Below are 23,986 nucleotides of genomic sequence, written 5' to 3' on the forward strand. Positions count from 1 at the left end.
GTCATAGCATTAAGGAAAGAGAGCCTGCTAGAGAATATCAATTTAAAATAACCTTTGTTGAACTTGAAAAGCTGTCAAGAAAAGCACATACAAATCCATGAAACCATCTAGTAGCGCAACTGGCTGCAGTATTTTCAAAGTTTAATTTTTCCCCTTTCATTTAGTTCTCCTTTTTCCCCTCAGTTCAAATTTTTCCTATTTTTAAACAAATAATGGAGAATTGCTAAGATTGAAACACAACCAAATAACATCGGAAAAATTACTCGAATGACAGTTGGCGCAATTTAATTGAGGGGTTGTAGCCTCGATAATTTTTTTATGGGTGCGGAAACATAAAGAAGATTCGTAACCAAAAAGCGCTACCTCATGATTCAAATTCTGTAGTTTCAACAGAGGCATTAACCACTCGGCTTTCAGGGGCCTATCAGTATCTATCTAACAACTGGTGTTGCTTGCACAAAAAACTTTATTTCGGAGTGAGAACAATTGAAATCACTCAAAAATCAAGAAGAGGTGTGTAAAAAGGTCACTTGAGAAGTGAAAGATTAATCTAAAAGAAAAGCACAAAACATCAGGCATCACTAGATTAGGCTCCTTGTAAGCCTTTTTGATGACCAATCGGATCTGCGTCATGTGTTCGTGTTGAGTGTATAACGTGTCTTAATATTCTGATGACCAAATTAATTAATTCATCTGATGCGCCACTCAAATTCAACAGCCAAAAATGGCAATTTTTGATATAATTAGTGCATTCAATCAGAATGAATGCAGTGCATATCAGAAGATTTAGAATAAGTACGAATGTTACCTACTGACTAAAGTATTGAAAACTTTTTACTCTAAATTTATTACAAGAGATTTCATTGAATTTGATTAAATTGGATACGTTTTAAAATACATAATTTTGTCTTTATATTTTTCCCGTCAAGGCCAATTGATTATCATTTCATGGAAAAAGTCAATTGTAAACGCTGTGTAAGTATTTTCGTACAACTACTTTAAGCAATTCAAAATTTTTTCCTTTAATGACTTTTCATTCTTTTTAATTAACTCAACAGCTGCCAAACTGTCTCCGTTATAACTCATTTAAAACGGCGGATGTATGATCAGATTGCTGTTTGAACTCTTTGCTCCACCAGATTTTCCACAAAATGATTGTTATAGACAGCTAACTGAAAAAATTGCGCAACCTCGACTTAATTGAGTTTTTCATGCGGATCTATTCAGTTTAGGATCTATTTTGAACCCCCCCCCCCCAGCTTCGTGGGCATATATTTATATATAACTTTTACGCACCGCTCTTGGCGCACCCGCCATATTTTTACAAAGTGACATGACATGCTATATAACAACATATGATTGCTAACAACGGGGGGTGGGGGCAAAAAAACATAACCGACTAAACGTCGGAAGAATTGCTCTTGAACGACTAGAGGGAGCTCTAATCAATTGCAGCCTGCTTCAGTCGGGGGGGGGGGCAGCCTAAATGGGACTAAGAAGTTCTATAGTGGACTTCAAATAACCACATTATAGGTTAACATATACCACTATTAAGATTTAAAGTAAAAAAATGACACCAGTTTCGGCGCTTTTTTTATTTGACTTTTAGTATTAAATTGCCGCCAATTGAGTTCAGCTGCTTGAAATTGTGATTGAGAGAGAATTTTAGATCACGCGAAATGCAAAAAGTCAAGGGCGTAAAAGTCACTCGAAAAGTCAAAATTTTCAAGCGAAAATTTTGCATAAAAAAGACACACACGTTTACAATAGTTGCTATGAACTACGTTCAAGAGCAATTAAACACGCGGGAAGCGGAACAGAATAGATTCCAATTTTTTAAAATGAATTTAGCCAGAGAATCGCTTGTAGAAAAGCCATCAAGATTGCAACATTTTTACATTGTTGCCGTTGTCGCTTCTAATATAACAGTTCTAGTACATATCTAAACATCTCAACCATCGTTTAAAATTATGACGCAACGAAAGTTCGATAAACTTCACAAAAATGAGAGCTATCAAAAACTTGCAATTCATTTCACTACTTTCACAATAAAGATCATTTGTACCGCCTTTCTTTGTTTTCAAACTTCTAAGTTGTTTCTGGAATTGTAAAAGCGGGTTTTGAACGTCCACTTACGTTATAACTTTATACCGGAATCAGATACGGCACAAAGTTAATTGGAAAACTGTTCCCTTTGGTTGTTTCGTCGCTCTCTTTAGCTTCTTCCATTGTAGCCTAACAGCCCAACTGATGGTTTGTAGAAGATCCAGGTGTCTCCGGGTCATGCTGTGTGAACACAAAACAAAACTGAACAACTGAACAAATCTGGAGTGACATGAGCAAATGCTATCATAATTTACACCAAATAAAAGATTTTTTTTGGATTTCACTGCAATAAAAAATTTTGAAAAGAATTTGAGAATTGTTAATTTTGATAAAGGATTTTTTTTTGTGGAAGGATGGAGGAATTTTGAAAGTATCTTCAAATGCTTTAAGGCATCACTTGAATAGGCTATTAATTAAGGCCTATTGATGACCTGTCAGATCTCAGTGATGTGTTTGCGAATTGGAGTTATCAAATCTAGCATTGTAAAATTACACACACAACAAACTAATGTTGGACGAATTGATCTCAAACAACAACCGGCGGGGAGCGATGGTATTAATGGCAGCCTTGAGCGCCTTGGGGGTATGCTCGGTTTGTTTGGCTTTAGTAAGATGCAAAAACCATCAACACGTTCACGTTTTTCTTGGTTGTCGTCGGTATGTTTGGTTTTCAATAGTAGGAAATAGTCTTTTTGTTCTATAAAAGTTCATCTCTATGAGTATATTTCCCGAAGAACTATACATTTAATGTGGCTCATATTAAACCTTTCGTACCTTGAACTGCGTGACAAACAATACTGTTAAATTGTACAGAAGTAACTGAAGAATTTATACGCCTGACAATTACCCTGGAAACAATTTCCTACGGTTTTAGAACAAAACTGACGATTTCGTACGTTTTAAATTCGAGCATAGAGACATTATTCTTCGCTATTTCAAACCGCACATACAAAACAATACTAATCTAAAATTGATAAAACCAGCAAAGTCTTGATACAATGTTCTGCTTGAAACAGAACAAACCGTAGTTGCCATTCAACATTATTGCGCGTTCTCGCTTGCTCCTCTAGTCAAAAACGAATATAGGTGATAAAACACACAATCGTAAACTGTTCAATTTATTAACCACGATAAAGCTACTGTATTGGAACACATCAAGGCAAAAAAAAGCACCTCTAAATGGCCCGGCAAATCTAGTTGTATTGGCTAACAGGTATTTTGTCTGAGCCGATTTTCGGCTCAGATTGGTCACCGATACGTTTTCGTAACATAAAAATATTAAGCCGAAAAAGAGCGCAATCGATTCAGTATATTAGTAGGCTCAACGAAAATTATGTTAAACGAACTTTTTCCGAGCTTTCTATGCCAAATAGAACGTATTTTGTGTGCATTTATTCTTTTTGTAAGGCTTACATGGTTAAGAAATTATGACGTAATGCTTTCTCACAGGATAGATTTAAATAGCGCATTTCAATCCTCGCTGCTCTTTTATTTACTCAGCAACATCCTCCGGCCCGGAAGAAAATGTTGCGAGGATTGGTACAAGCTTAACGAGTGGGCGGATGAGCGATCCGGACGACGTGCGTACGACTGCGGAGCGGGCGACGCTGTCGGAGCCGTAACGGAGTGCTTCAATCCGAGCGGTTGGATAGTAACCCCTTGGGTTGTTTTCTTCAACGATCCAAACTAAATCACCAACCTTGAGGTGATGCTCGGCAGGCGTCTGCCACTTAGATCTACGGTTCAGCGCATGTACATACTCCTTAAGTCAACGTGTCCAAATTGCATTGGCATAGGACTGTGCACGGGCGTACCGCCTACGATGATCAAACTCGTCGACCCCAACGATGGTTGGAATTCCGGTTGCTTGATTACCGAGTAGAAAATGATTAGGTGTTATTGGGCCTATGTCGAACGGGTCGGCGCTTACAGGCGTTAAGGGACGTGAGTTTAGTGCGTGTTCGACAAGACAAAAAGTAGTGTTCAAAACCTCATCTGTGAGTCGACGCGTACCGAGGATAGTGTACAGTACTCTTTTAAAACTACGAACTAACCTCTCCCAGATGCCCTTATTGCCCTTATTGGCGAGTTCGGCAGCGATGTTAAGCGTATTCCATTTTTCCACACATTCACGGGGCTCTTTCTCCGCTTTAATGAAGTCCGTACCGTTATCCGACCAAATCATAGCGGGAGTACCCCGACGGGAGACGAACCGCTCAACTCCCATTACACAGGAACTAGTGTCCATGGACAGGACAACTTCAACATGGACAGCACGAGTAGTGAGACAAGTGAAGAGAAATCCCCACCTCTTCTCGGTAGTCCAACGAACTGTGACGTAGAATGGGCCGAAGTAATCAACCCCGGTGTTGGTAAAGGGAGGAGACTGGTATGCGAGTCTCTCCTTTGGGAGGTCTGCCATGATAGGTTGAATGGTTGCTGCGCGGAACTTTCTACACAAGACGCAGTTTGATTTGATGGAACGCAGTGTGGAACGTAGTTTTAGGATGGCATAACGTTCTTGTACCTTTGACCTTATGTAATTGATGCCCTGATGATGGTTCTTCAGATGAGTATGCCGCAGAAACAGTTTAACAAAAGTATGACGCGCATCCAGCACGATAGGATGCTTAGTGTCAAAGTCAATTTCCACTAGCCGTCGGAGTCGACCAGAGGAACGGATGAGATCATGAGGTCCAATAAACGGAGTAAACTGAGCAATGCGGCTGCCTTTCTTAACGGGTTGGTTGTCAAGAAGATCCTTTCTTTCAGTATTAAAGGACTCTCCTTGAACCAAGTACTAGAGATGACGCTCGGCTTCGTCAAGCTCAACAGGGTCGGCTATTCTGCCGTCTACGGTACGGTAGCTTTCATGAGATGGTAAAAGACGGAGCACATATGCGGTGACACGAAGTAATTTTTGATAAGAACTGAACTTATCAAACGGGTTTAGATTAATGCTTTGTTCCTTAGGGGGCTTGGTTACGGATGGGGCTAGAGATGAGATGGTGTCATCTTCTTGTTTTTTAGTTACAACGCCGAGCTTGATGTTATCAACGACGTCAGTATTTGGTACGAAAGGGAATTGCTTAGTTCTCAAGAAGTCAAGACCCCCCACCCAGCTACTTGATTGCAAAATTTCAGCGGACACCACGCGTGCGAGCATCTGCCGGATTATCACAAGTGGCGACGTGGTTCCATTGGTCAACGCTGGTGTTCTCCAGGATTTCACTGAAACGATTTGCAATGAAGATTGGGTGTTTATTGGTTGAGTTTATCCACTGTAAGACAATGGTACTATCTGTCCACATAAAGACTTTGTCCACAGTAACCGTTAATGCTCGACAGATTTCCCTTTTTAAACGGGCAGCGAGGAGAGCGGCTTGTAATTCCAACTTAGGAACTGTCATTACCTTCATAGGTGCAACACGGGCCTTGCCCAAGACAAACGCCAGCTCTGTTATAATCTCCCCGGAGGTGCAAGTTACTTGAGCCCTAAGAAAACCTACTGCACTGAATACGTCTTGCGAGCTATCACCAAACATGTGGAGTTCAAGATGTTGGAATGGTCCTGAAAAGTAACTTCTCTGTATAGTGATCTCAGCTAACCGCGGCAGTTCAATACACCAGGCGAGGAATCTGTCAACTGTGTCTTTAGGTAACTCGTCATCCCAACTTTGTCCGTTGACACGCCAAATGTCTTTTAAGATTAACCGAGCACCAACAGTGAACGGTGCGACAAGACCAATTGTGTCGTAGACCTTTGACACAAGTTGACAGCCCAAGACGGGCCTTGCCCAAGACAAACACCAGCTCGGTTATAATCTCCCCGGAGGTGCAAGTTACTTGAGCCCTAAGAAAACCTACTGCACTGAATACGTCTTGCGAGCTATCACCAAACATGTGGAGTTCAAGATGTTGGAATGGTCCTGAAAAGTAACTTCTCGGTATAGTGATCTCAGCTAACCGCGGCAGTTCAATACACCAGGCGAGTAATCTGTCAACTGTGTCTTTAGGTAACTCGTCATCCCAACTTTGTCCATTGACACGCCAAATGTCTTTCAAGATTAACCGAGCACCAACAGTGAACGGTGCGACAAGACCAATTGGGTCGTAGACCTTTGACACAAGTTGACAGCCCAAGACGGGCCTTGCCCAAGACAAACACCAGCTCTGTTATAATCTCCCCGGAGGTGCAAGTTACTTGAGCCCTAAGAAAACCTACTGCACTGAATACGTCTTGCGAGCTATCACCAAACATGTGGAGTTCAAGATGTTGGAATGGTCCTGAAAAGTAACTTCTCGGTATAGTGATCTCAGCTAACCGCGGCAGTTCAATACACCAGGCGAGGAATCTGTCAACTGTGTCTTTAGGTAACTCGTCATCCCAACTTTGTCCGTTGACACGCCAAATGTCTTTTAAGATTAACCGAGCACCAACAGTGAACGGTGCGACAAGACCAATTGTGTCGTAGACCTTTGACACAAGTTGACAGCCCAAGACGGGCCTTGCCCAAGACAAACACCAGCTCTGTTATAATCTCCCCGGAGGTGCAAGTTACTTGAGCCCTAAGAAAACCTACTGCACTGAATACGTCTTGCGAGCTATCACCAAACATGTGGAGTTCAAGATGTTGGAATGGTCCTGAAAAGTAACTTCTCTGTATAGTGATTTCAGCTAAGGGCGGCAATTCAATACACGAGGCGAGGAATCTGTCAACTGTGTCTTTAGGTAACTCGTCATCCGAACTTTGTCCATTGACACGCCAAATGTCTTTCAAGATTAACCGAGCACCAACAGTGAACGGTGCGACAAGACCAATTGGGTCGTAGACCTTTGACATAAGACTTAGGACCAAGCGCTGTGTTAAACTTTTCGTGATGGTGCTGTTAGTACCCCTGCTCACAACCAGAGTATTGTTGTCGCGATCCCACTTAAGCCCAAGCACGTGCATTGATTCCTCCTTTGATGAAACGATGACCTTCGGTTCAGTGGATTGAGCAGACCCATCAATTCGGTCAGCCAGATCTGGTACATTGCTTACAAACTTAGTAAGCTTGAACCCACCTAGATGGAGAAGATGTACCAATTCCTTCGACCTAATGAGGGCCCTCTCGGGGGATTCCACTGAGTCCAAGTAATCGTCCATGTAGAAGTTCTCAAGGACGGCTTTCGCAGCTTCTGGATATTCCTTAGCATTATCGCGTGCCGTGCGTTGAAGTGCGTAGTTGGCGCAGGTGGGCGAATCTTTTGCCCCAAAGATGTGGCGCGTATACTGGTGTACAACAACATTTGATGTGGGGTCCTCCCGCCACAAAAAGCGCAATGATGGTCGATCACATGGTAACACTCAAACTTGGAGGATACGGCAAATGGATGTTGTCTGAACTGTAGGAGTACATAGATTAGGTCTTGCAGTAAGTCAGGTCCGGTGAGTAATGATTTAATAAGAGATGCGCCATGGAATTTATGTGCTCCGTTTAGTACCCTACGGACCTTGCCCGGCTTGTTCGGGTTAACAACCGGATGGTGTGGTAGGTACCACTCTCGTTCTGAGCGATTTTCCACATTATGAGCATCTTTGACCCTTACTACGTAGCCTTTGTCTAAGTCCTCTTTGATGGTATTCGAATACTTTTCCCTTAAAGTCTGGTCTTTCGCAAGCCGCTTTTCCAAATATTCTAATTGAACAAGCGCTGAGAAATAATTGTTGGGCAGTTCGATGTTATCTTCAGCCCATAGCATTCCGACATTGTACCTTTTTCCATTATGCACTGTGGTGTTTTCAAGAAAATCATGCGCACGTGCATCCGAGGCGGATCGTGGATCTACTTGCTTAAGTGCGCCGAACGACTCCATGTCGTACCAAGTTTTTACCTGACTAGCGAGTTCAAAATCCTGCTCCAAATTAGCTTTGAAACAAGTCGAGACTAAACCTGAAGACGACGGTAGAGGGCCGCTTAGAACCCAACCTATGGGCAAGCGAACAGCGAAGGGCGAGGAATTTTCGTCGGCAGCGAAGTACTCTAACGGGCGGATGGCATGATACACATCCTGTCCAAGTATCATCTCGATGTTTCCATAGCAATATGTAACTGTGTCTAGAACTGCTAGGTGCGGGTATGTTTCCTGAAGTGCTTTAATGTTAATGACATCGGTGCCTACAATCAAATTTTCCTTTAAGTAAGGGCTGACTTTAAATGGTTCAAATGCTTGGTTGTTGCGTGGTGTCACAATTAGTTCAACTAATTTAGTGTCTACAACCTCCTCGGTATTTATAACCTTGACTGTTAGTTTCAATGCTGTACCGTGCAAACCAAGTCTATTTGCGAGATCATTGGACACCCAAGAGTTACTGCAAGCGGTATCACACAAAACTAAAGCCGTGGTATCTTTACCGGAGGAGCTCTTCAACTGTAATTCAGTCACCTGAAGGAGGCTTTTCACATTACTCACAGATGACAAAGTGGTGGTCTTACTCGATGATTGCACACTAGGAAGTTTACTTTGATTTGCGCCAGCATTAGAATTACTGATGTTGTTATTTGAAGGGGATTTTGATGGATAAACCCTCTCAGCTCCATGGAGAAGTGTATTAAGGGAGCTGTCACATCCGTCTTTCCTGCATTTCCTGGGATTTGTGCATTGCCTAAACATATGCTTTTCTCTCAAACATGAGAAACACAGTTTTGCTTCCGCCACTACCTTTGCTCGCTGAGTGGGAGACTTTTCTTAAATACCCTACACTCCCAGATGCGGTGGTTACCTTTACACACAATGCAGCGAGGTGTTGGAGGCGTTGCCGATGTTGAGGTTGCTCTTTGAGTGCCCTTGGTTTGCGTGTTAGCAGCGAATGTTTTTGAGGCTACTTTGATCTTTACAACTGAGTTGTTGTTATCCTCAGTTCTTGCCTTCGATGTAGTTTGTTTCATTAAATCATGTGCCTCGGCCTTCTCCTTTAACAACCAATCGTTGAAGTCAAGGAGTGTTGGCTTAACCCAATATTGCTTCACTGTGAAGAGTGACCAAGACTCTTTCAGATTGGGCGGCAATTTTTGAACAGCCGTGTTGCCGTGTTGAGAAGTGAGGCGCTCTTAAGTTCTGATTCATATGAAAGTGATTTAAAGACCCCAACAAGACTTGAAATTGTTGCAGAATAGTTTATGATGTTATCACTATTGTGCATCTTTAATGGAGAAAAAGAGCTGAGTTTGTCTAAGTGTGCACTGACTACTGCCTGTGGTTGGCCAAATTTACGTTCGATTGTCTTAAGTGCGTCCTTATATATTAAACCACAGTATGCGAACTCAGCGATGGCGGTTTTAGCTTTTTCAGTTACAAGGGTCTTTAAGTATAATAACTTGACATCATCAGTCAAGGACTGTGCGTCTATGGCGCTTTTAAATTGTCCGAACCCTTCGTGCCACTGCAGTGGATCACCATTGTACTGTGACAATTTCCACTCGGGCAGTGAATCGTTCTTCTTACAAGTAATTGCCTCCGCCAACTGCTTTATCAAATCCGCAGTGTCCAAAGAAGGAGCCGAAGGTGTGGGATGCGGCGGGCCACCCCAACACAACGGGTTCGGAATGGTAGCTCCATACGTTGGCGGAATGATCGGAGTGACAAAGGTGGGGGCGGTACCTGTGGAAGAACTAAATGGATTCGCTTGCATGAAGTCTGATGTTACGTAATTTTGAGCGCCTGCTGCTGCTTGTACATGAGAAGAGCGGAGCAATGTAGTGATATGAGGGTTGATTAACGGGGCCGTTTGTTCGGTGTATAAGTTTGCAGATGTACGTACAAGTGGTACTGCATTAGATGGGACTGCTGCCGTAAAACGCCAAACATTTGGATCCGGAGGAGCAGGGGGTGCATGGGTTATAGGGACAAAATTTTGGGGCTGAAAACTCTTTTGTGGGGTTGGTGGATGAATTAATTGAGGTACAAAAACGTTTGCGGAAGAAATAATTGGTGCAGGCGGAGAATGGGGTAGCAGATTGACATTATTCGCCACGGGGTTAGTGGCGTGTAGTGAGAGTGCTTGTGGCGGCTAAGGAGGAAAGCGGAATGCTATTGGGATTAACGGGAAATGCGGTGGTGCGGGGTTTAGAACGGGGGATGGGGGGGCTGGTACCTTTATGTGTGCTTGTTGCGGATTAAGTGCTAGCGGAGCATTAACGAGTGTATTTAAAGGTGGTGAACGCGGAGGGCTGACTAAATTCAACTGTCCCGGCTTGCTCACCCTGCGCGGGAATTGATGATCTAACTGTAAACCATCGAAGTGCATTGTTGCTTGAGACAGTTGTCGGGCTGTGTTTGGGGCGTTTAGTTGAGTTTGCATACCAAAGTTTACTGGGGGTGATGGAGGCGTATATTGAGGCTGTTGCTGCTCTTGCATGATATTGTTTGCAACATGTGTATCATTGGTTACATTGGTTCTACTACTTGGTTCTTGCGGCTCATGGACAGGGAGGTTGATGTTGGCCTCAACTTGACCATGTGTATTGAAATTGGAGTGTGAGTTTGGAAGGTGAGTTGAAGAAGGTCGTAGGACAATTGCTTGGTTGTATTGGGCGATGGAACCAGAAAAGTGCAAACTCGGTTCGTTTGCAACATCTGCCATGTTCCCGGCCGGTGACGAATTAACCCAATCTTGAACAAGTTTCTTGCTCTTGACTGAACTTCTTGACTGGACGAAAGAGCCCACTCATTTTGCCTGTACCAGACCCGTCTGCTGATGATCTTGTCATCAACTCAATTTCCTCAAGGGCTGCAGCAGCTACTTCCTTGCGATGATCCTCCTCAAGCTGTTCAATTTCCAATACCCGCAATTTTGTTTGTTTTTCAATTTCAAGACGCTGTCTAGCAATGCGAAGCTTTGCTTCATGTTGTTTCTCAAGTTCCTCCCTTTTGAGTCGTGATAGTTCTAAGTCTCGTTGACGGTGACTTGATCTTTTTGAGGAAATCATATGTGAACCTGATCTTGAATGGTGAGGGGTATACAGCTCTGCTGTCTCTTTGTCATGGACCGAATTGATATACCCTCGAGCAGCAGCAATGAACTCATCAGTTTTCTTTGTTACAGTCTATAATCATTTTTCAAGGTTCTTACAGGCAGCATCTGGATCTTCAGTCCTTTGTGCCAGATCAAAGACCTCTTCATTCTTATCAACTACTCTAGTAAAAGCATCTTTGCACTTCACAATCAGACGTTCGATCTTAACTTTCCTGTCTTGCTTATCCACAGCATTGTTAATTTCATCATAAATGTTATTTAGTTCAGCCTCTAATTTTGCCCTCGCACTATAAATTTATTAAATTTGTCCTGCAAAGTTGTCATGATCTTAAGAAAAACAGGAACAACAAGTTTAATTTGGTACTAATTTAAAGTACACACACATGCAACAACACAACACAAATGGGTTATACCGAACCCTAGTGTGACGGTTTGCCTAGCAAACCGCCAAGGAGCAAAGATGTTCGTCGAGTTCAATAGTACACGGCGAAAGAAAGAAAGAGCGGTGCGCAGGAAGCGCGAAAAAGGGCAGGACGGGAGACGGGAGGAACGGTAAGAGACGCCGAACGAGTAACGCACGACGCAACGGGAAACCGGAGGGACAATCGGAAGCGTCGGGCGAAGAGCGCGCGACAAAGCGGGAAAATGGCACGGGCGGGGCGGAAACGTCGGGCGGATGGCGCGCGACGAAACGGGAAAACGGTACGGAGGAGAAGGGAACGTCGAGTGGGTAGCGCGCGACGGGACGGGAAGCCGGGATAGCACGGGAGGGAGACGGTATACCACAAGCGAGGAGGCGGGAAGATCAATGCTAGCAGACCACAGCAACAAACTCAACCAAACAAGCTAGCCGTAACTCCAGAATAAACTTAAGTCACACCCTAGAAAGAAGGAGAGGAGCTACTGCCAGGTAAACTAGCACAAAACATTATGGGGCTTTATCAACGGCATCAAAACATCAAACATGAAACAATTTACGGCAACGATGTAGTATAACCAAAAGTCGAAAACGACAGGAAATTTACTAGCCGTAATTCCAGAACAAACTTAAGTCACACCCTAGCAAACCATCATACTCAGACAACAAAAGTGCATACTACAAAAATTAATGAAGCTACAACAAATTGCTAGCAAACAAGTGTGGTGAAAGTCACGAAACAAACCAGCCGTAACTCCAGAATGAACTTAAGTCACACCCTAGCAAGGAACGAGACTAAACAACCAACCAGCATACTAGCAGAAAGTAAATTTACTACAGCAAAACTCAACATACTACATCATACAAGATATAAACGGGGGATAGAAGGAAACACGGCGACACGGAAACAAAAGGGACGGAAACGGAAAAATGAGACCAGATAACATGCGGAAAACGGACGGTAGTGAATAACTCAAAGAAAGGGGAGAGCGAAACGTTTAGTAAAGCGCTATCGGAGAGAACGAACCTTAAACTAACCCGTAACTCGTGAGTTAACTAAGTCACACCACCAGTCAGCGGGTAGACTCCCAAAACAACGCACGACTAAGTGACATTCAGGTTATCAAAGGCTTGAGTGAGTTCCGCCTCCTCGAACGCATGACGGGTGTGGAGCGTTTTACGGCGGCGCTTTGGAAGTTTTTTCGGTCGGGAGCGTGTTATTAAGGACCGGAGGTTGTTCTTATGGGCTGACACTATAGTGAGTGTTTTCAGCTCAAGCGCAGGCTTTGGTGTAACGCTCTGTACTCTTTAAGTGAACTAAGACCTTTCTGTTCACGTCTAGACACAATTTCTTTCACTAAATAGATGGTAACTAGAGTACTACGCTTGAGCTGATTGTAAATAATAGGAGTTTCCTCTCTGGGGAAATACACTATAGCTTCTATGCGCTCCTGATACTTTTCAAGCACTTCAATAAGCTGGGAAGGTGTTAAAGGCTTATTGTTGTTACTGCGATGACGGGACAATGAATTGTTCACCACATCATGCCATATAACTAGCCTCTTTTTATCACGGAAGAAGTGACTCAATTGAAATTGCGCTGTTTTTCGGACTTTCAAAGCGTTAGGATTAAAACTCAGACCCGGTAATGCGTAAATTCCTTTTTTATAATGGTCTTGTAACGCTTGAGGCAAAGTTTTTATGGCGTGATGCAGTGAGCTAGCAGCTAATATAAAAATCATATAATGTTTTTGCAACATAACTGATGTGAGCTTTGCTCAAACTCCGAACCTTGATGTTAAATGTACAATTTTCACCAGTTATAACTTGTTTTTACAACGTTGTAGTCTATGTAACTACTATATAAGTATGCTAGAATGATCGGATAGAATTTTTCCCAATTTTTTTCAAATCTGGTCAATTTTTTCAAATTTTTTTCTTGCTTCGCGTGATTTTTTATTTCGTATAGGACTTTACCCGTTCCAATAACTAGTATTTAGCCCGATTTGATCAATTCCAAAATTTTGACCAAAAATTTTCAAATTCGATGTTTTTTCAAGGAAAATATATGGGGGTGGGTTATCGGTGACCGGGGAATTGAAAAAAAATCCAAAATGAATATTAGCCCCAGCAAGTTAAGGGGATGGTTTCATAGATTTGCCGCACATCAATTTACAACACGGAAAATTAGACATAGTTTTCTTTGGATTAGTCTTACAGTTTTGGAGGCTGGCTGGTGTCTCACAGTTCCAACTCGTCAAGATTTCCGAGGGTTTTTGTTTGGTTAAATGTTCAAAAATGGAACCTCTCAATTTGACAGCAGCTGAGTCTTCTATAGAGTGCGCCAAAGTAACCAGAAGAGTTTTTTTTGCAGTCCATGATGCCAATGTAGTCACTCCTGTTCGGCTGCAGGTTAGACATCAACACGTCCAGTGGGAATGTTGGGGCCACTCCTTTGATTCCCAAGCAGCACCAATGATGACTTTGAAGTGTAGATCTCTCATTTCCGCGCTGTTCCTGTTATTGCTAACGAGTGTTCGCTTTATTGTTGCTGTCGTTTCGATTTTCTCCATTTTATTACCCAAAGTTTTTTGCGGCTGTATTAAACACGAGATACTAATCGCAAACTGCATGCATTCAACTCTCAACTGTATAACTCCAGTCTCCATCATAGCTAGATCAAACTGGACAAGCATCAAATAGCCCAATTGTAATTGTAACGTCACGTCGAATTGACTGAGGGGAAGTGGTACCCGAGAGAGTACCAAAAGTACTCCATGAACGCACCTGGCTCAAACTCAATATGTAATTAGTAAATTTATTGCAACAATTAAGCTAGAACAATAAGGGTCGCGATGCCAAAAATTATAGGTGATAAAACACACAATCGTAAAGTGTTCAATTTATTAACCACGATAAAGCTACTGTATTGGAACACATCAAGGCAAAAAGCACCTCTAAATGGCCCGGCAAATCTAGTTGTATTGGCTAACAGGTATTTTGTCTGAGCCGATTTTCGGCTCAGATTGGTCACCGATACGTTTTCGTAACATAAAAATATTAAGCCTAAAAAGAGCGCAATCGATTCAGTATATTAGTAGGCTCAACGAAAATTATGTTAAACGAACTTTTTCCGAGCTTTCTATGCCAAATAGAACGTATTTTGTGTGCATTTAATCTTTTTGTAAAGCTTACATGGTTAAGAAATTATGACGTAATGCTTTCTCACAGGATAGATTTAAATAGCGCATTTCAATCCTCACTGCTCTTTTATTTACTCAGTAATAACGAAATCCATTTGAATGGACAGAGAAACGTGTTGAGTGAAAAATCATCCATGATTACAATAATTGCTCAGAACTGGAATCAGAACTGGTTTCGAGCGTAGGATTGTTTTAAAAAATTTTAAACAACCTGGTCTAATCCGATACGTTTCCAGCACAATTGGAGTTTTTAAAGAGAAAAAAAAATCAAATGAAAGTTGGAAAAATTTTGTAGATGAGCAAAAAAAAATTTCTCAATTTTTTTTATTCTGATGTTCCGGATTTGCTGAAAAATTATCTGAAAACTGAATTAAAGTGAAAAACAACAAAAATTGGGGACGAGAGGTTGGCCGATAACCGATGAGCACAGACTACGAAAGCTAGTTTAACACCTCCAGTTGAAAAGGTCACCTATATTGCGAAGCTTTTTTCAGGCTTGAGTTAATTGATTGAATAGACGAAAAACTCTACCGATCACTATTTTGCTCAAGATGCATCCGACCACTATGAATTTTGGTAGATTATATAATTTTCATTCCCAATAGTTATTCAAGGAGTGTTCTCCTGATTTGTTTTGTGTTTGATTACAAATCTTATCTTGAACAAATGAAAAAATGCGACAGAGAATGACGACTCAGATTTCAATCGGTTGCAATTATTGGTCTGTTCAACTGAATTTTATATCTAGGAATAAAATTTACAGAGGATTATTTTCAGAACAGAAGATGTCAAATTTTTCTTTCTACTCAATGCATTAGAATTCAGATTTAAATATTTGTACAGAAAAAACTTTCTGAAAAAAAAATTTCAAGATGAAGAGCCACAAAAAAGTATTTGGCCAGAGAAAATTGACAGACAAAAAATAAGTTATGAAAAATATTCATAGGAACTAAATTAGGTGCAGTAATGTTTTTTGAGATCTATTAACAAGGTGCTAGCCAAGACGTAAGGAACGTGTTTAGCATACCAATGATTGACGGTTCATTCCCCCAAAAGAAGTATATGAAACAGTATATGAGAGGTTGAGCTCTCAGATAACCATAGTTTAAACTGGATAGCAGTCTTAGCATTGATGGCTGCACAAGTGATACCACGTAAAAGTTCAGAAGCAAAAAAACTACCATAGTCGACGAAAAAAGAAATGATACTCCTCAAAAAGAACAGTGTGAAATGCCGCTGTTTATAGAAAAAGACATCTGAGAACTTGCTTGCGTTAAATAAATACAGAGTAAATGCGGTTCTGCTGCGATAAAGCGGAAACAAATTTCTTTTTTTAGTTCTTATCATAGATGTTATTTGAATTCACAATTTTATTACCGTCGGCATTTTTAGCCCACTACCTATGAACACCCTAACGCAAACAAATACAGTGCGCACTTTTGTCCATTGTTCTGGCCTGGTCAAAGTGACGTTTGGTTCCTTAAATTTGAAGACTAATTATGGCATCTTATCAAAAAAGTAAACTTTTTTGTGAGTGTGCTGTCTATTTTGCGAAATTTTCAGTTCGAATTCGACTTAAAATTTTAAGCCAATTAATTTGCTGCATAACTCAAGCTTACTTGTGATTGGTTAAGTGTGTCGAGCTCTGATTGGAGGCCCTTCTGTCTTGCTTGTTGTTGAAGGAAGAGGGCTCTGGCTTCTGATGGGTTGCCCCCCGTCTAGAAAACAACCCGAGTCACCCACTTTGGCAAGAACTCTGATACACAATTACATGTTTTGTTTACACGCTTTTTGTTGCTTTTACATCCAAATTCTGTGGCTTTTATGAGTAAAATTTTCCAAAAATTTATCAGACAAGATGCTGTAACCCAGTTTGCCCACCTTAGACAAAGTTTCGAAAACCTAGCAGGACTTATACGGTGCCGTAGAAACATTTTGAAACTTAGTACGGCATAATATACGGCCGTATCAAGTTTTCAACGGCACGGTACAAATTAACTGTAATGCCTGGTTTCTCAATTCTGAGCTGCAATAAATGCTGTTAAATCAAGCTTTTAACGCATTTAAGCTGCTTTTGAATGCATTTTATCGCTACGAGGTTCACAACTCCGAAAAAATTAAATGTCATAGTACGTCTCCGTATAAGGCCGTATCAAGTTTTCCAATTTTTTTAATGTGCAGTATTTTCCACAAGAAAATTTAAATCACCTAAACATAGCCGGCTGATTGCCGGAAAATAGCTGCCTTAATGCACATCGGGTTTGAAAGAGAATAAGAAAAAAAGAAGAGATAAATTGACTGAAATTTCCCCTGTTTTTTTCAGTGTAAAAAAGTGTTCTAATTTGGCGTGTAGTTTCAGTTAGATTCTACAACTATACTTAATTCAGCCTCTAAACTAAAAGCTAATACGCTTAATACCAATGTAGGCTAGCAAACACTCTAATGAACTTTGATAACCTAATTCTCAATGACTTACTGACAGGGTTTTAGCGGTTTATCCCGACTCTGCTTGGTTTGCTCTTTTGACTTTGACAGTATTCACCACATTGCGTAATTCAATGCATGAAAAAATTTAAAAGTAATTCATTTGAAACAGTGGGTACAGTACGTCAGAAGACAAACGTGAAAATCGTGACTTCTGTAAAACAAAAAAAGCGATCAAAAGGTAAAGCGAATTAAAAAAGGAGAGCGCCTAAGAAATAGCCGTTGAGAGGCTGACGGCGGCTATTAATAGAAAACAATAAAACAATGTCTTTGTTAAGAGTCAGGACTTTTGAGACTTTTTTTTACCGTCAGTCTTATTGTTATTGGTATCGGAAGACCATTGAACAATCCTAAATGTTCATTATTCAGTGATCGCTAAAAATTGCACTTTTTAATATTTGTAGACATCCTGTTGACTTTCTGTAGCAGAACTAACTGACAAAGTAGTCTCAATTAACTATCGTAGGCACTTTCCGATGAGCTTTATTTTTTAGTTTAGTCAAAAATATCTACATCATTTTTAAATGTGGTTTAATGTGTTCCAACCTTATTGATCAAATACTTATCAACTTGGTAGTTCTCATTGAATTAGAATCAGTGGGAAAGTAAAATTTGATTGCTAAAATGCGCGGTAAGGTTATTTAAGGAAAGTTGAACTCAAAAAAAATATTTAGGAACCGATTGTACCAAAGAATTTTCCAATGCTTTTAAGTTAAAATTTCCAAGAGAAACCGATGCCAAGCCCGGAATAAAAAAAGGAGGGAAAACGACAAAATTTATTCCGTAAAATATCAAAAGAATCGGTTTTTTTCTGTTTATTTTGACGTCATTTTCCGACAACCTGATATATATTTTAAATTTTAGTGATTGCTGTTGTCTGGTTTTGTCGGTGCGTTTTTTTTTACCGTTTTATGTCAGTACTCCTATAGTGTTTTAAGTAACTCCGCCACTTCCGGTCCCAAGCACTGAATGAACAAGGAGGAGGGAGAAAACCTCAACAATTATACAGGAAAACTCCCAAGTAGTCGATTGTTAACTTGATTAGAAATTTTTCCGACTGCTGCTCGACTAATAGATTATTAACGACAACCTAAAAAACTTGGTACGGCTTTAGTACGGTACCTCATTGATCTTGATACGGCCTTATCACGGTAACTTAGAAAATTTATTACGGCCATACTACGGACCGTAGTCATCTTTATAAGATCTTAGTACGGTATTCATTCGAGAATTATAAGGTGCCGTACTACGGCCGAACCAAGTTTTCCAAGATTGGGCAACCTGGGAATACTCTACCATGCATCAAATTCATTCCACATACAAGAATTGTAATTTATATCTGCTAATTTATTTGCAGGATACACGTATCGATATTTGGCTCTTGAAAGGTCATAAAAAAGAAATTTGCAAATGACGTCTTTTACACAAATCTTTCATTAATTTGCCAAATAAGAATTGATGCTCAAATACATACAATGTGTCCTACAGAAATTCCACTAGTTAAATTCGAAACAAAGCACCCAACGAGATCTGAATTAGATTTCAGGGTCCTGTAATGTGGGTAAAATTAAGGAAAGTTAAGTTCGAGTAGAATGCTCAGGTAATATAGAGTTACGCTTTAAAAAAATCGACAGAAAAAGATATAAGCAGAATGCACAAGAAAACGTAGAAAAGGAGAACAAATAGTAAAAAAACGTTGAAAACGATCATAAAGAGAAGCAAAAGAATCGGGAAATCAGCAAAAATTCAAAATTGTATATCAGATTAGTCAAAAACGTTTGAAATGAGCGGACTATAAGCACGAAAAAACGCGCACGTATGCGCCGGAAAAGCGAAAGTACAAATCAGTGATCGAGGAACTGGTAATTTGTTATTGACGGAATTGAAGAAGTTACGGTTACAAAAATGAGAAGTGCACATTGGAATTTGTTTGGAAGAATCGAGAAACATAGAAGTCTGCAGTGCCAAATTTACAGTATAAGACGTTCCCATTTATTCTACTTGAAAAGGCAGTGAACATCTATATCTGTGAATCCCAGTCGGTCATCCCCTATTACAGAGCACCTACTATTTACACAATAAACTGGTATATCAAGATTGACAAAGTTGAGGGTGCAAATAATATGAACCCAAAAGCTGGGAGCCAGAATCCGTTTTTAAAATGGCCATTAGGTTTATCAGAGTGCACACCAATTGTTTGTATGTCGATTTACTCCGCATATCTCGATGGATGCCAGAAGTGGACTTCATTAGAGTCGCATAACATGTAGAATCAAAACATTGTTGTCTCTTAACACCCTAACAACATTATGATCTTCGGATCTTTTCCGTTTGTGCCTCCCCCCAGCTTATTGGGTGCATATTATTTGCACCCCCCCCCCCCCCGAAGCACGTGCAAAATTTTTACATCATGATTTAGCATGTAATGACGCGTGTTCTGTAAGGGGGGGGGGGTGGGGCATAACGTACTGGGGGGCACAAATGGAAAAGATCCTGATCTTCTCCCCGTGTACAGCTACAGAGCACCCGTCATCGCATAATAAAACATGAACCGACTAACGTCAGGTAAATTGCTCTCGAACGACAGACGGGGGCAATTTAACTTAAAGGGGCGTAGCTTAGAAATGATTTATAGGTGCAAAAGAGAGCAATTTCGTTCGAGAGCAACTAATAACGAATACACCCGAAGAACAAAGAAAGGAATCAAAACAGGGTTCAATTATTCGCATCAAAAAATGAGTTTAATTGGTTAAGGCAGTTTCCATCTCCGATTTAATTTTCCCATATTGAATCTGTGGACCATTATTGTGAAATTTCCTAACACGATGCGTCTCAAAAAACATTCTCAACAGACCGTGTGATAAAGATATCTTTGAGAAAACGGAGAGTAGCCAAGAAAGCTGAAGGATAAAAAGTGCATCAAAATGTTCCAAAAAATGGCCTTCAAATTTTGAAAGTATTACAAAATCAAGATTTTATTGGAAGATTTGTTTAAACATCCTGAGAGGCTGGTGGAGCTCTAAAAGCACTGAACAAGCGCTTATTGCCATGGCTTTGATCAACCTATCCTGTTTTTGGGAATGAAAACAGCGTCAGATCATTAATCCCCCAAACGTAATTTGGATCCTTTCCGTTTGTGTCCCCCAGCTTAGTGGGTGCATATTTTTTACAACCCCCCCCCCCCCGACGCACGTGCCATATTTTAACATAATGATTTACCTTGTAATGTCACGTGCTCTGTAACTGGGAGAGCATAATATACGGGGGGGGGGGCACAAACGGAAAAGATCTCAAAATTTACATAAATACCAGTATCAAACAAAAAATTAGCAGCAAAATTTTCGCAAAAATTCAAAAATATTAAAAATTCCGACCACCGAGAAAAGAGGGAGGAAACAAAAAAACCGTTCAGTTAAGCCATTTATGTTTTTTTTGAAATTTTTTTTCACAGAGTGAAACATCCAAAAAAATATTTTCCCAAGATCTTGTGGTACGGTATCTGATCAATTGTTAAACACTAGCACCAAAGAAAAGAAAATTCAAATTAATTAAACCACGTGAACGACAAAAGCGAAAAAAAAAATAGAAACGTATTTTATTTTCGCTTACCTTATTAGAAGTTTTAAAATTTATAGATCCAATCGCAATAGTATAAACAAAATAAATATTTTAATCAAACAAATGAAAGAAAAAAAGCCTCAAATAGGCCCAACAATCACCAAAATCTCTCCAAAACCTCAAGACGGACAAAAATTACTCAAGAAATCAATCATTTAACGTAAAATTACTTGTAAATAGGTACAATTAAAACCTGTTAAAAATTTTAAAAAATTTAACCATTAAAACTTTTTAAAAAATTTAAAGATCCAAAAGCAATAATATGAACAAAAAATTTTAATCAAACAAATGAACCAAAAAATCAGATGAATCGTTCCTAAATTATTGGCATGTGACTGACTTTGGTTTTTGCAGACACTTCAATCTTGAAGATGTGCTACGTTGCTTGCTTGACCTTGTAACGAGGGACCCAGAAAAGTGGGACATTCGCGTTGGGGGCAACGGGAGGCACATTGGGAAGGGGGTAATCCACATAGAAAATATATGTACACTTTTCACCGGAGATTTATGTCTACAAAGCAGTGGGTTGGAAGGCGAAAGGATTTAAAACATAACCGACTGACGTCGGGCGAATTGCTCTCAAACGACCGGCGAGCGGTTGGCTTCGACAGTAGCTAGCCACCGGGGGGGGGGGGGGGGGGGTGCACCGTGGGCTGATGGGGGGAAACACTGGGTTGGGGGGCAACAGCGCGGTGGGGGTTGGAGGCAATAGTGGGGGTGGGGTTTGGGGGGGGGGGGGTTAACAGGGGGGGGGGGGCTTAACTATAAGTCTTCAAAACAGTTTGAGCTGAAACAGAGCTGAAAGGCTCTAAGAGCACCTAATGCCAGCTGGGCGCTACCTGTTTATCCCGTTTTTGAGTTTTTGAGGACGAAAAGTCAAAAGCATCAGACGAAAAATCGGTCAAGCGAAAAATCGCATAAAAAAAGACCGACAGGACTAATATAATTGCAACAAACTTCGTTCGAGAGCAATTAAACAGCAAGAGTTTGTTTTGATTCAAAACATTCATGTCTCATCAGCAGCTTCAGTGGATTTCATTCCAGGAAACTAGAAACTAGTAGGTCACTTTGGGAAGTAATAAGCAAACTTAACACCCTGAGGGTTTCCCAGTTAATTACGATTAACAATAAGAAGTCACAAAAATTGTTGGTCAAATGAAAAAATGATCAGATGAAAATGATCAGACAAAACATTGCATTGAAAAAGACCAACAAGAGTAATATCATTGCTACAATCTTTCTTTGAGAGCGATTCAACGCGTTGAGCTTTAGCGTGATTAAAATTACCACCCAAAAATTATCAAATTGTGTGAACAGACTTTAAAAACAAAGACCAATACAATTCAATACAATTCAAGTTCTTTGAATTATAAAATAAAGGGATATTACTTCAGGGCTATTAGAAACAACCGAGAAGACTTATATATTTTGTAAAAACTTTGTTATAAAATGTTATAAAAATTTAATTCTCGAGACATGTGCCCTTTAACTGCAGATCTGGCATAAAATATGTAAAAATAAATCAAATAAAACAAAATAAATCACAATTTTTTCTCAGAAAGACTTCACCACTTGGAGTCGTGAAAAGACCGATCTTTGAATCGTAAGAACTCCTGATTTTAGTACTTGGAGAGCAACAGTAGTCGTGTGAATAGCAGACGGGGTTGTTAAAAACATTAACCGGTTATTAAACACCAATATCTCCAATATTCGTCAAAAAAGTGTAAGATCATATCAGAGATAGTACATGATTAATATTGGCCTACAGGGTTTCTGTTCGTGGTTAAAATGAGTAGTTTCTTTCGGCTAAGTGAGCTTACTTCTAATCCAATGTTCAGTACATGATATGGAGTAGGTTCAGCAATGTCTTCGTGCACTCTCCTACCTGCACGATACTTCTCAAATTGCGACTGAAACAAATCAAACACAGATTAATGGTTTCAGAAGAATAATAGATTATTATGATAAATAATTAAAAATCATCAACCTCTTTTATATCGTGGATATGATAACCAGTTCCATGAAAATTAATGCTTAGTGAGCAAAATTCTGTTTGCGATGTGAAGACAGAAAGATTCAAGAGATAATGATAGACCAAAAGAGAAAAATCAAAGAGATTATATCCTTAGAAAAAGTTATGCACATTTTGTAATAGAAAAGAATCCCAACCGTTAAAAGGTTGAAGCGTTCTTCTGGCGTAGTGCTGAAAAGATCATATTTTTCATTTTCATAGGGGTCCAAAACAAAATTTAATTAAAAAGCAACCATCTACCACGAGGCGAATTGCTCTCAAAGGATAAATGTGCATGTGTATTTATATATGTGTGTGTATATATGTGCATATGTGTATGTATGTTTGAATGTGTGTGTGTGTGTGTGTGTGTGTGTTTTCACGCGTGTGCGTGCGTGCGTGTGGAAGGGGAGGGGGCGATAGGTAGATCGAATTTTAATAAGATACTTCAAATGATGTAACCAGAGCCTATTATAGACCTCTACATCGACTTTAAAAAAGTAAACGCATTTTTGGCGCCCTGTGGTTTGACTTCTGCAGTAAACTGCCACCAATAAAGCGCAGTTTATTAGGTTAGAAATCTAAATGAAAGTAGCCTGTACCACCTAAAAATCAAGAATGCTAGGTTTAAAAAAACAATTGAAATATCAAATAGGTCAGATTATTGTTTGAGAAAACATAGATGGGCAGTAAAAACGTTAGCGACTAAACGTCGGAAGAATTGCTCTCCAACGACTTGTGGGTGCTCTAATTAATTGCAGCCTGCTTTAGTCGGTGGAGAGAGCCTATATTGGACTAAGAAGTTCAATAGTGGGCTTCAATTGACCACTTTAGAGGTCAACATATACCACTATTAAGATTTAAAGTTAAAAATGGCACCAGTTTCGGCGCACTTTTCATTAATTTTTAGTAATAAATTGCCAACAATTGAGTTCAGCTGCTTGAATTTGTGATTGAAAGAGAATTTTAGATCACGCGAAACGCAAAGAGTTAAGGGCGTACAAGTCACTCGAAAAGTCAAAACGGTCAAGCGAAAACTTTTCAGAAAAAAGACACACACGTTTGCAATAATTGCTTCTCTACGAGAGCAATTAAACACTAAACAAAGAAATTAGATCGGAAAGCG

General features: G+C 40.2%; 1 protein-coding gene across 3 annotated transcripts in view; it reads right to left on the reverse strand.

Moving 5' to 3' along the window:
- Nucleotides 1-2,011: 2,011 nt before the first annotated feature.
- The window catches only part of LOC142339798 (uncharacterized), a 46,339-nt gene continuing 24,364 nt past the window's right edge, over nucleotides 2,012-23,986 (reverse strand). For all 3 annotated transcript variants that reach the window (XM_075390070.1, XM_075390072.1, XM_075390071.1), the window contains exons 6-9: nucleotides 23,019-23,052; nucleotides 22,670-22,759; nucleotides 16,367-16,465; nucleotides 2,012-2,286 (exon numbers count right to left, since the gene is read on the reverse strand). In XM_075390070.1, coding sequence (XP_075246185.1) covers nucleotides 2,236-2,286; nucleotides 16,367-16,465; nucleotides 22,670-22,759; nucleotides 23,019-23,052 — 274 coding nt within the window. In that variant the 3' untranslated portion in view covers nucleotides 2,012-2,235. The remainder of the gene's footprint in view (nucleotides 2,287-16,366; nucleotides 16,466-22,669; nucleotides 22,760-23,018; nucleotides 23,053-23,986) is intronic.

Source organism: Convolutriloba macropyga, chromosome 5 (assembly GCF_964194025.1).
Source record: "Convolutriloba macropyga chromosome 5, txConMacr16.3, whole genome shotgun sequence".
NCBI lineage: Eukaryota > Metazoa > Xenacoelomorpha > Acoela > Convolutidae > Convolutriloba > Convolutriloba macropyga.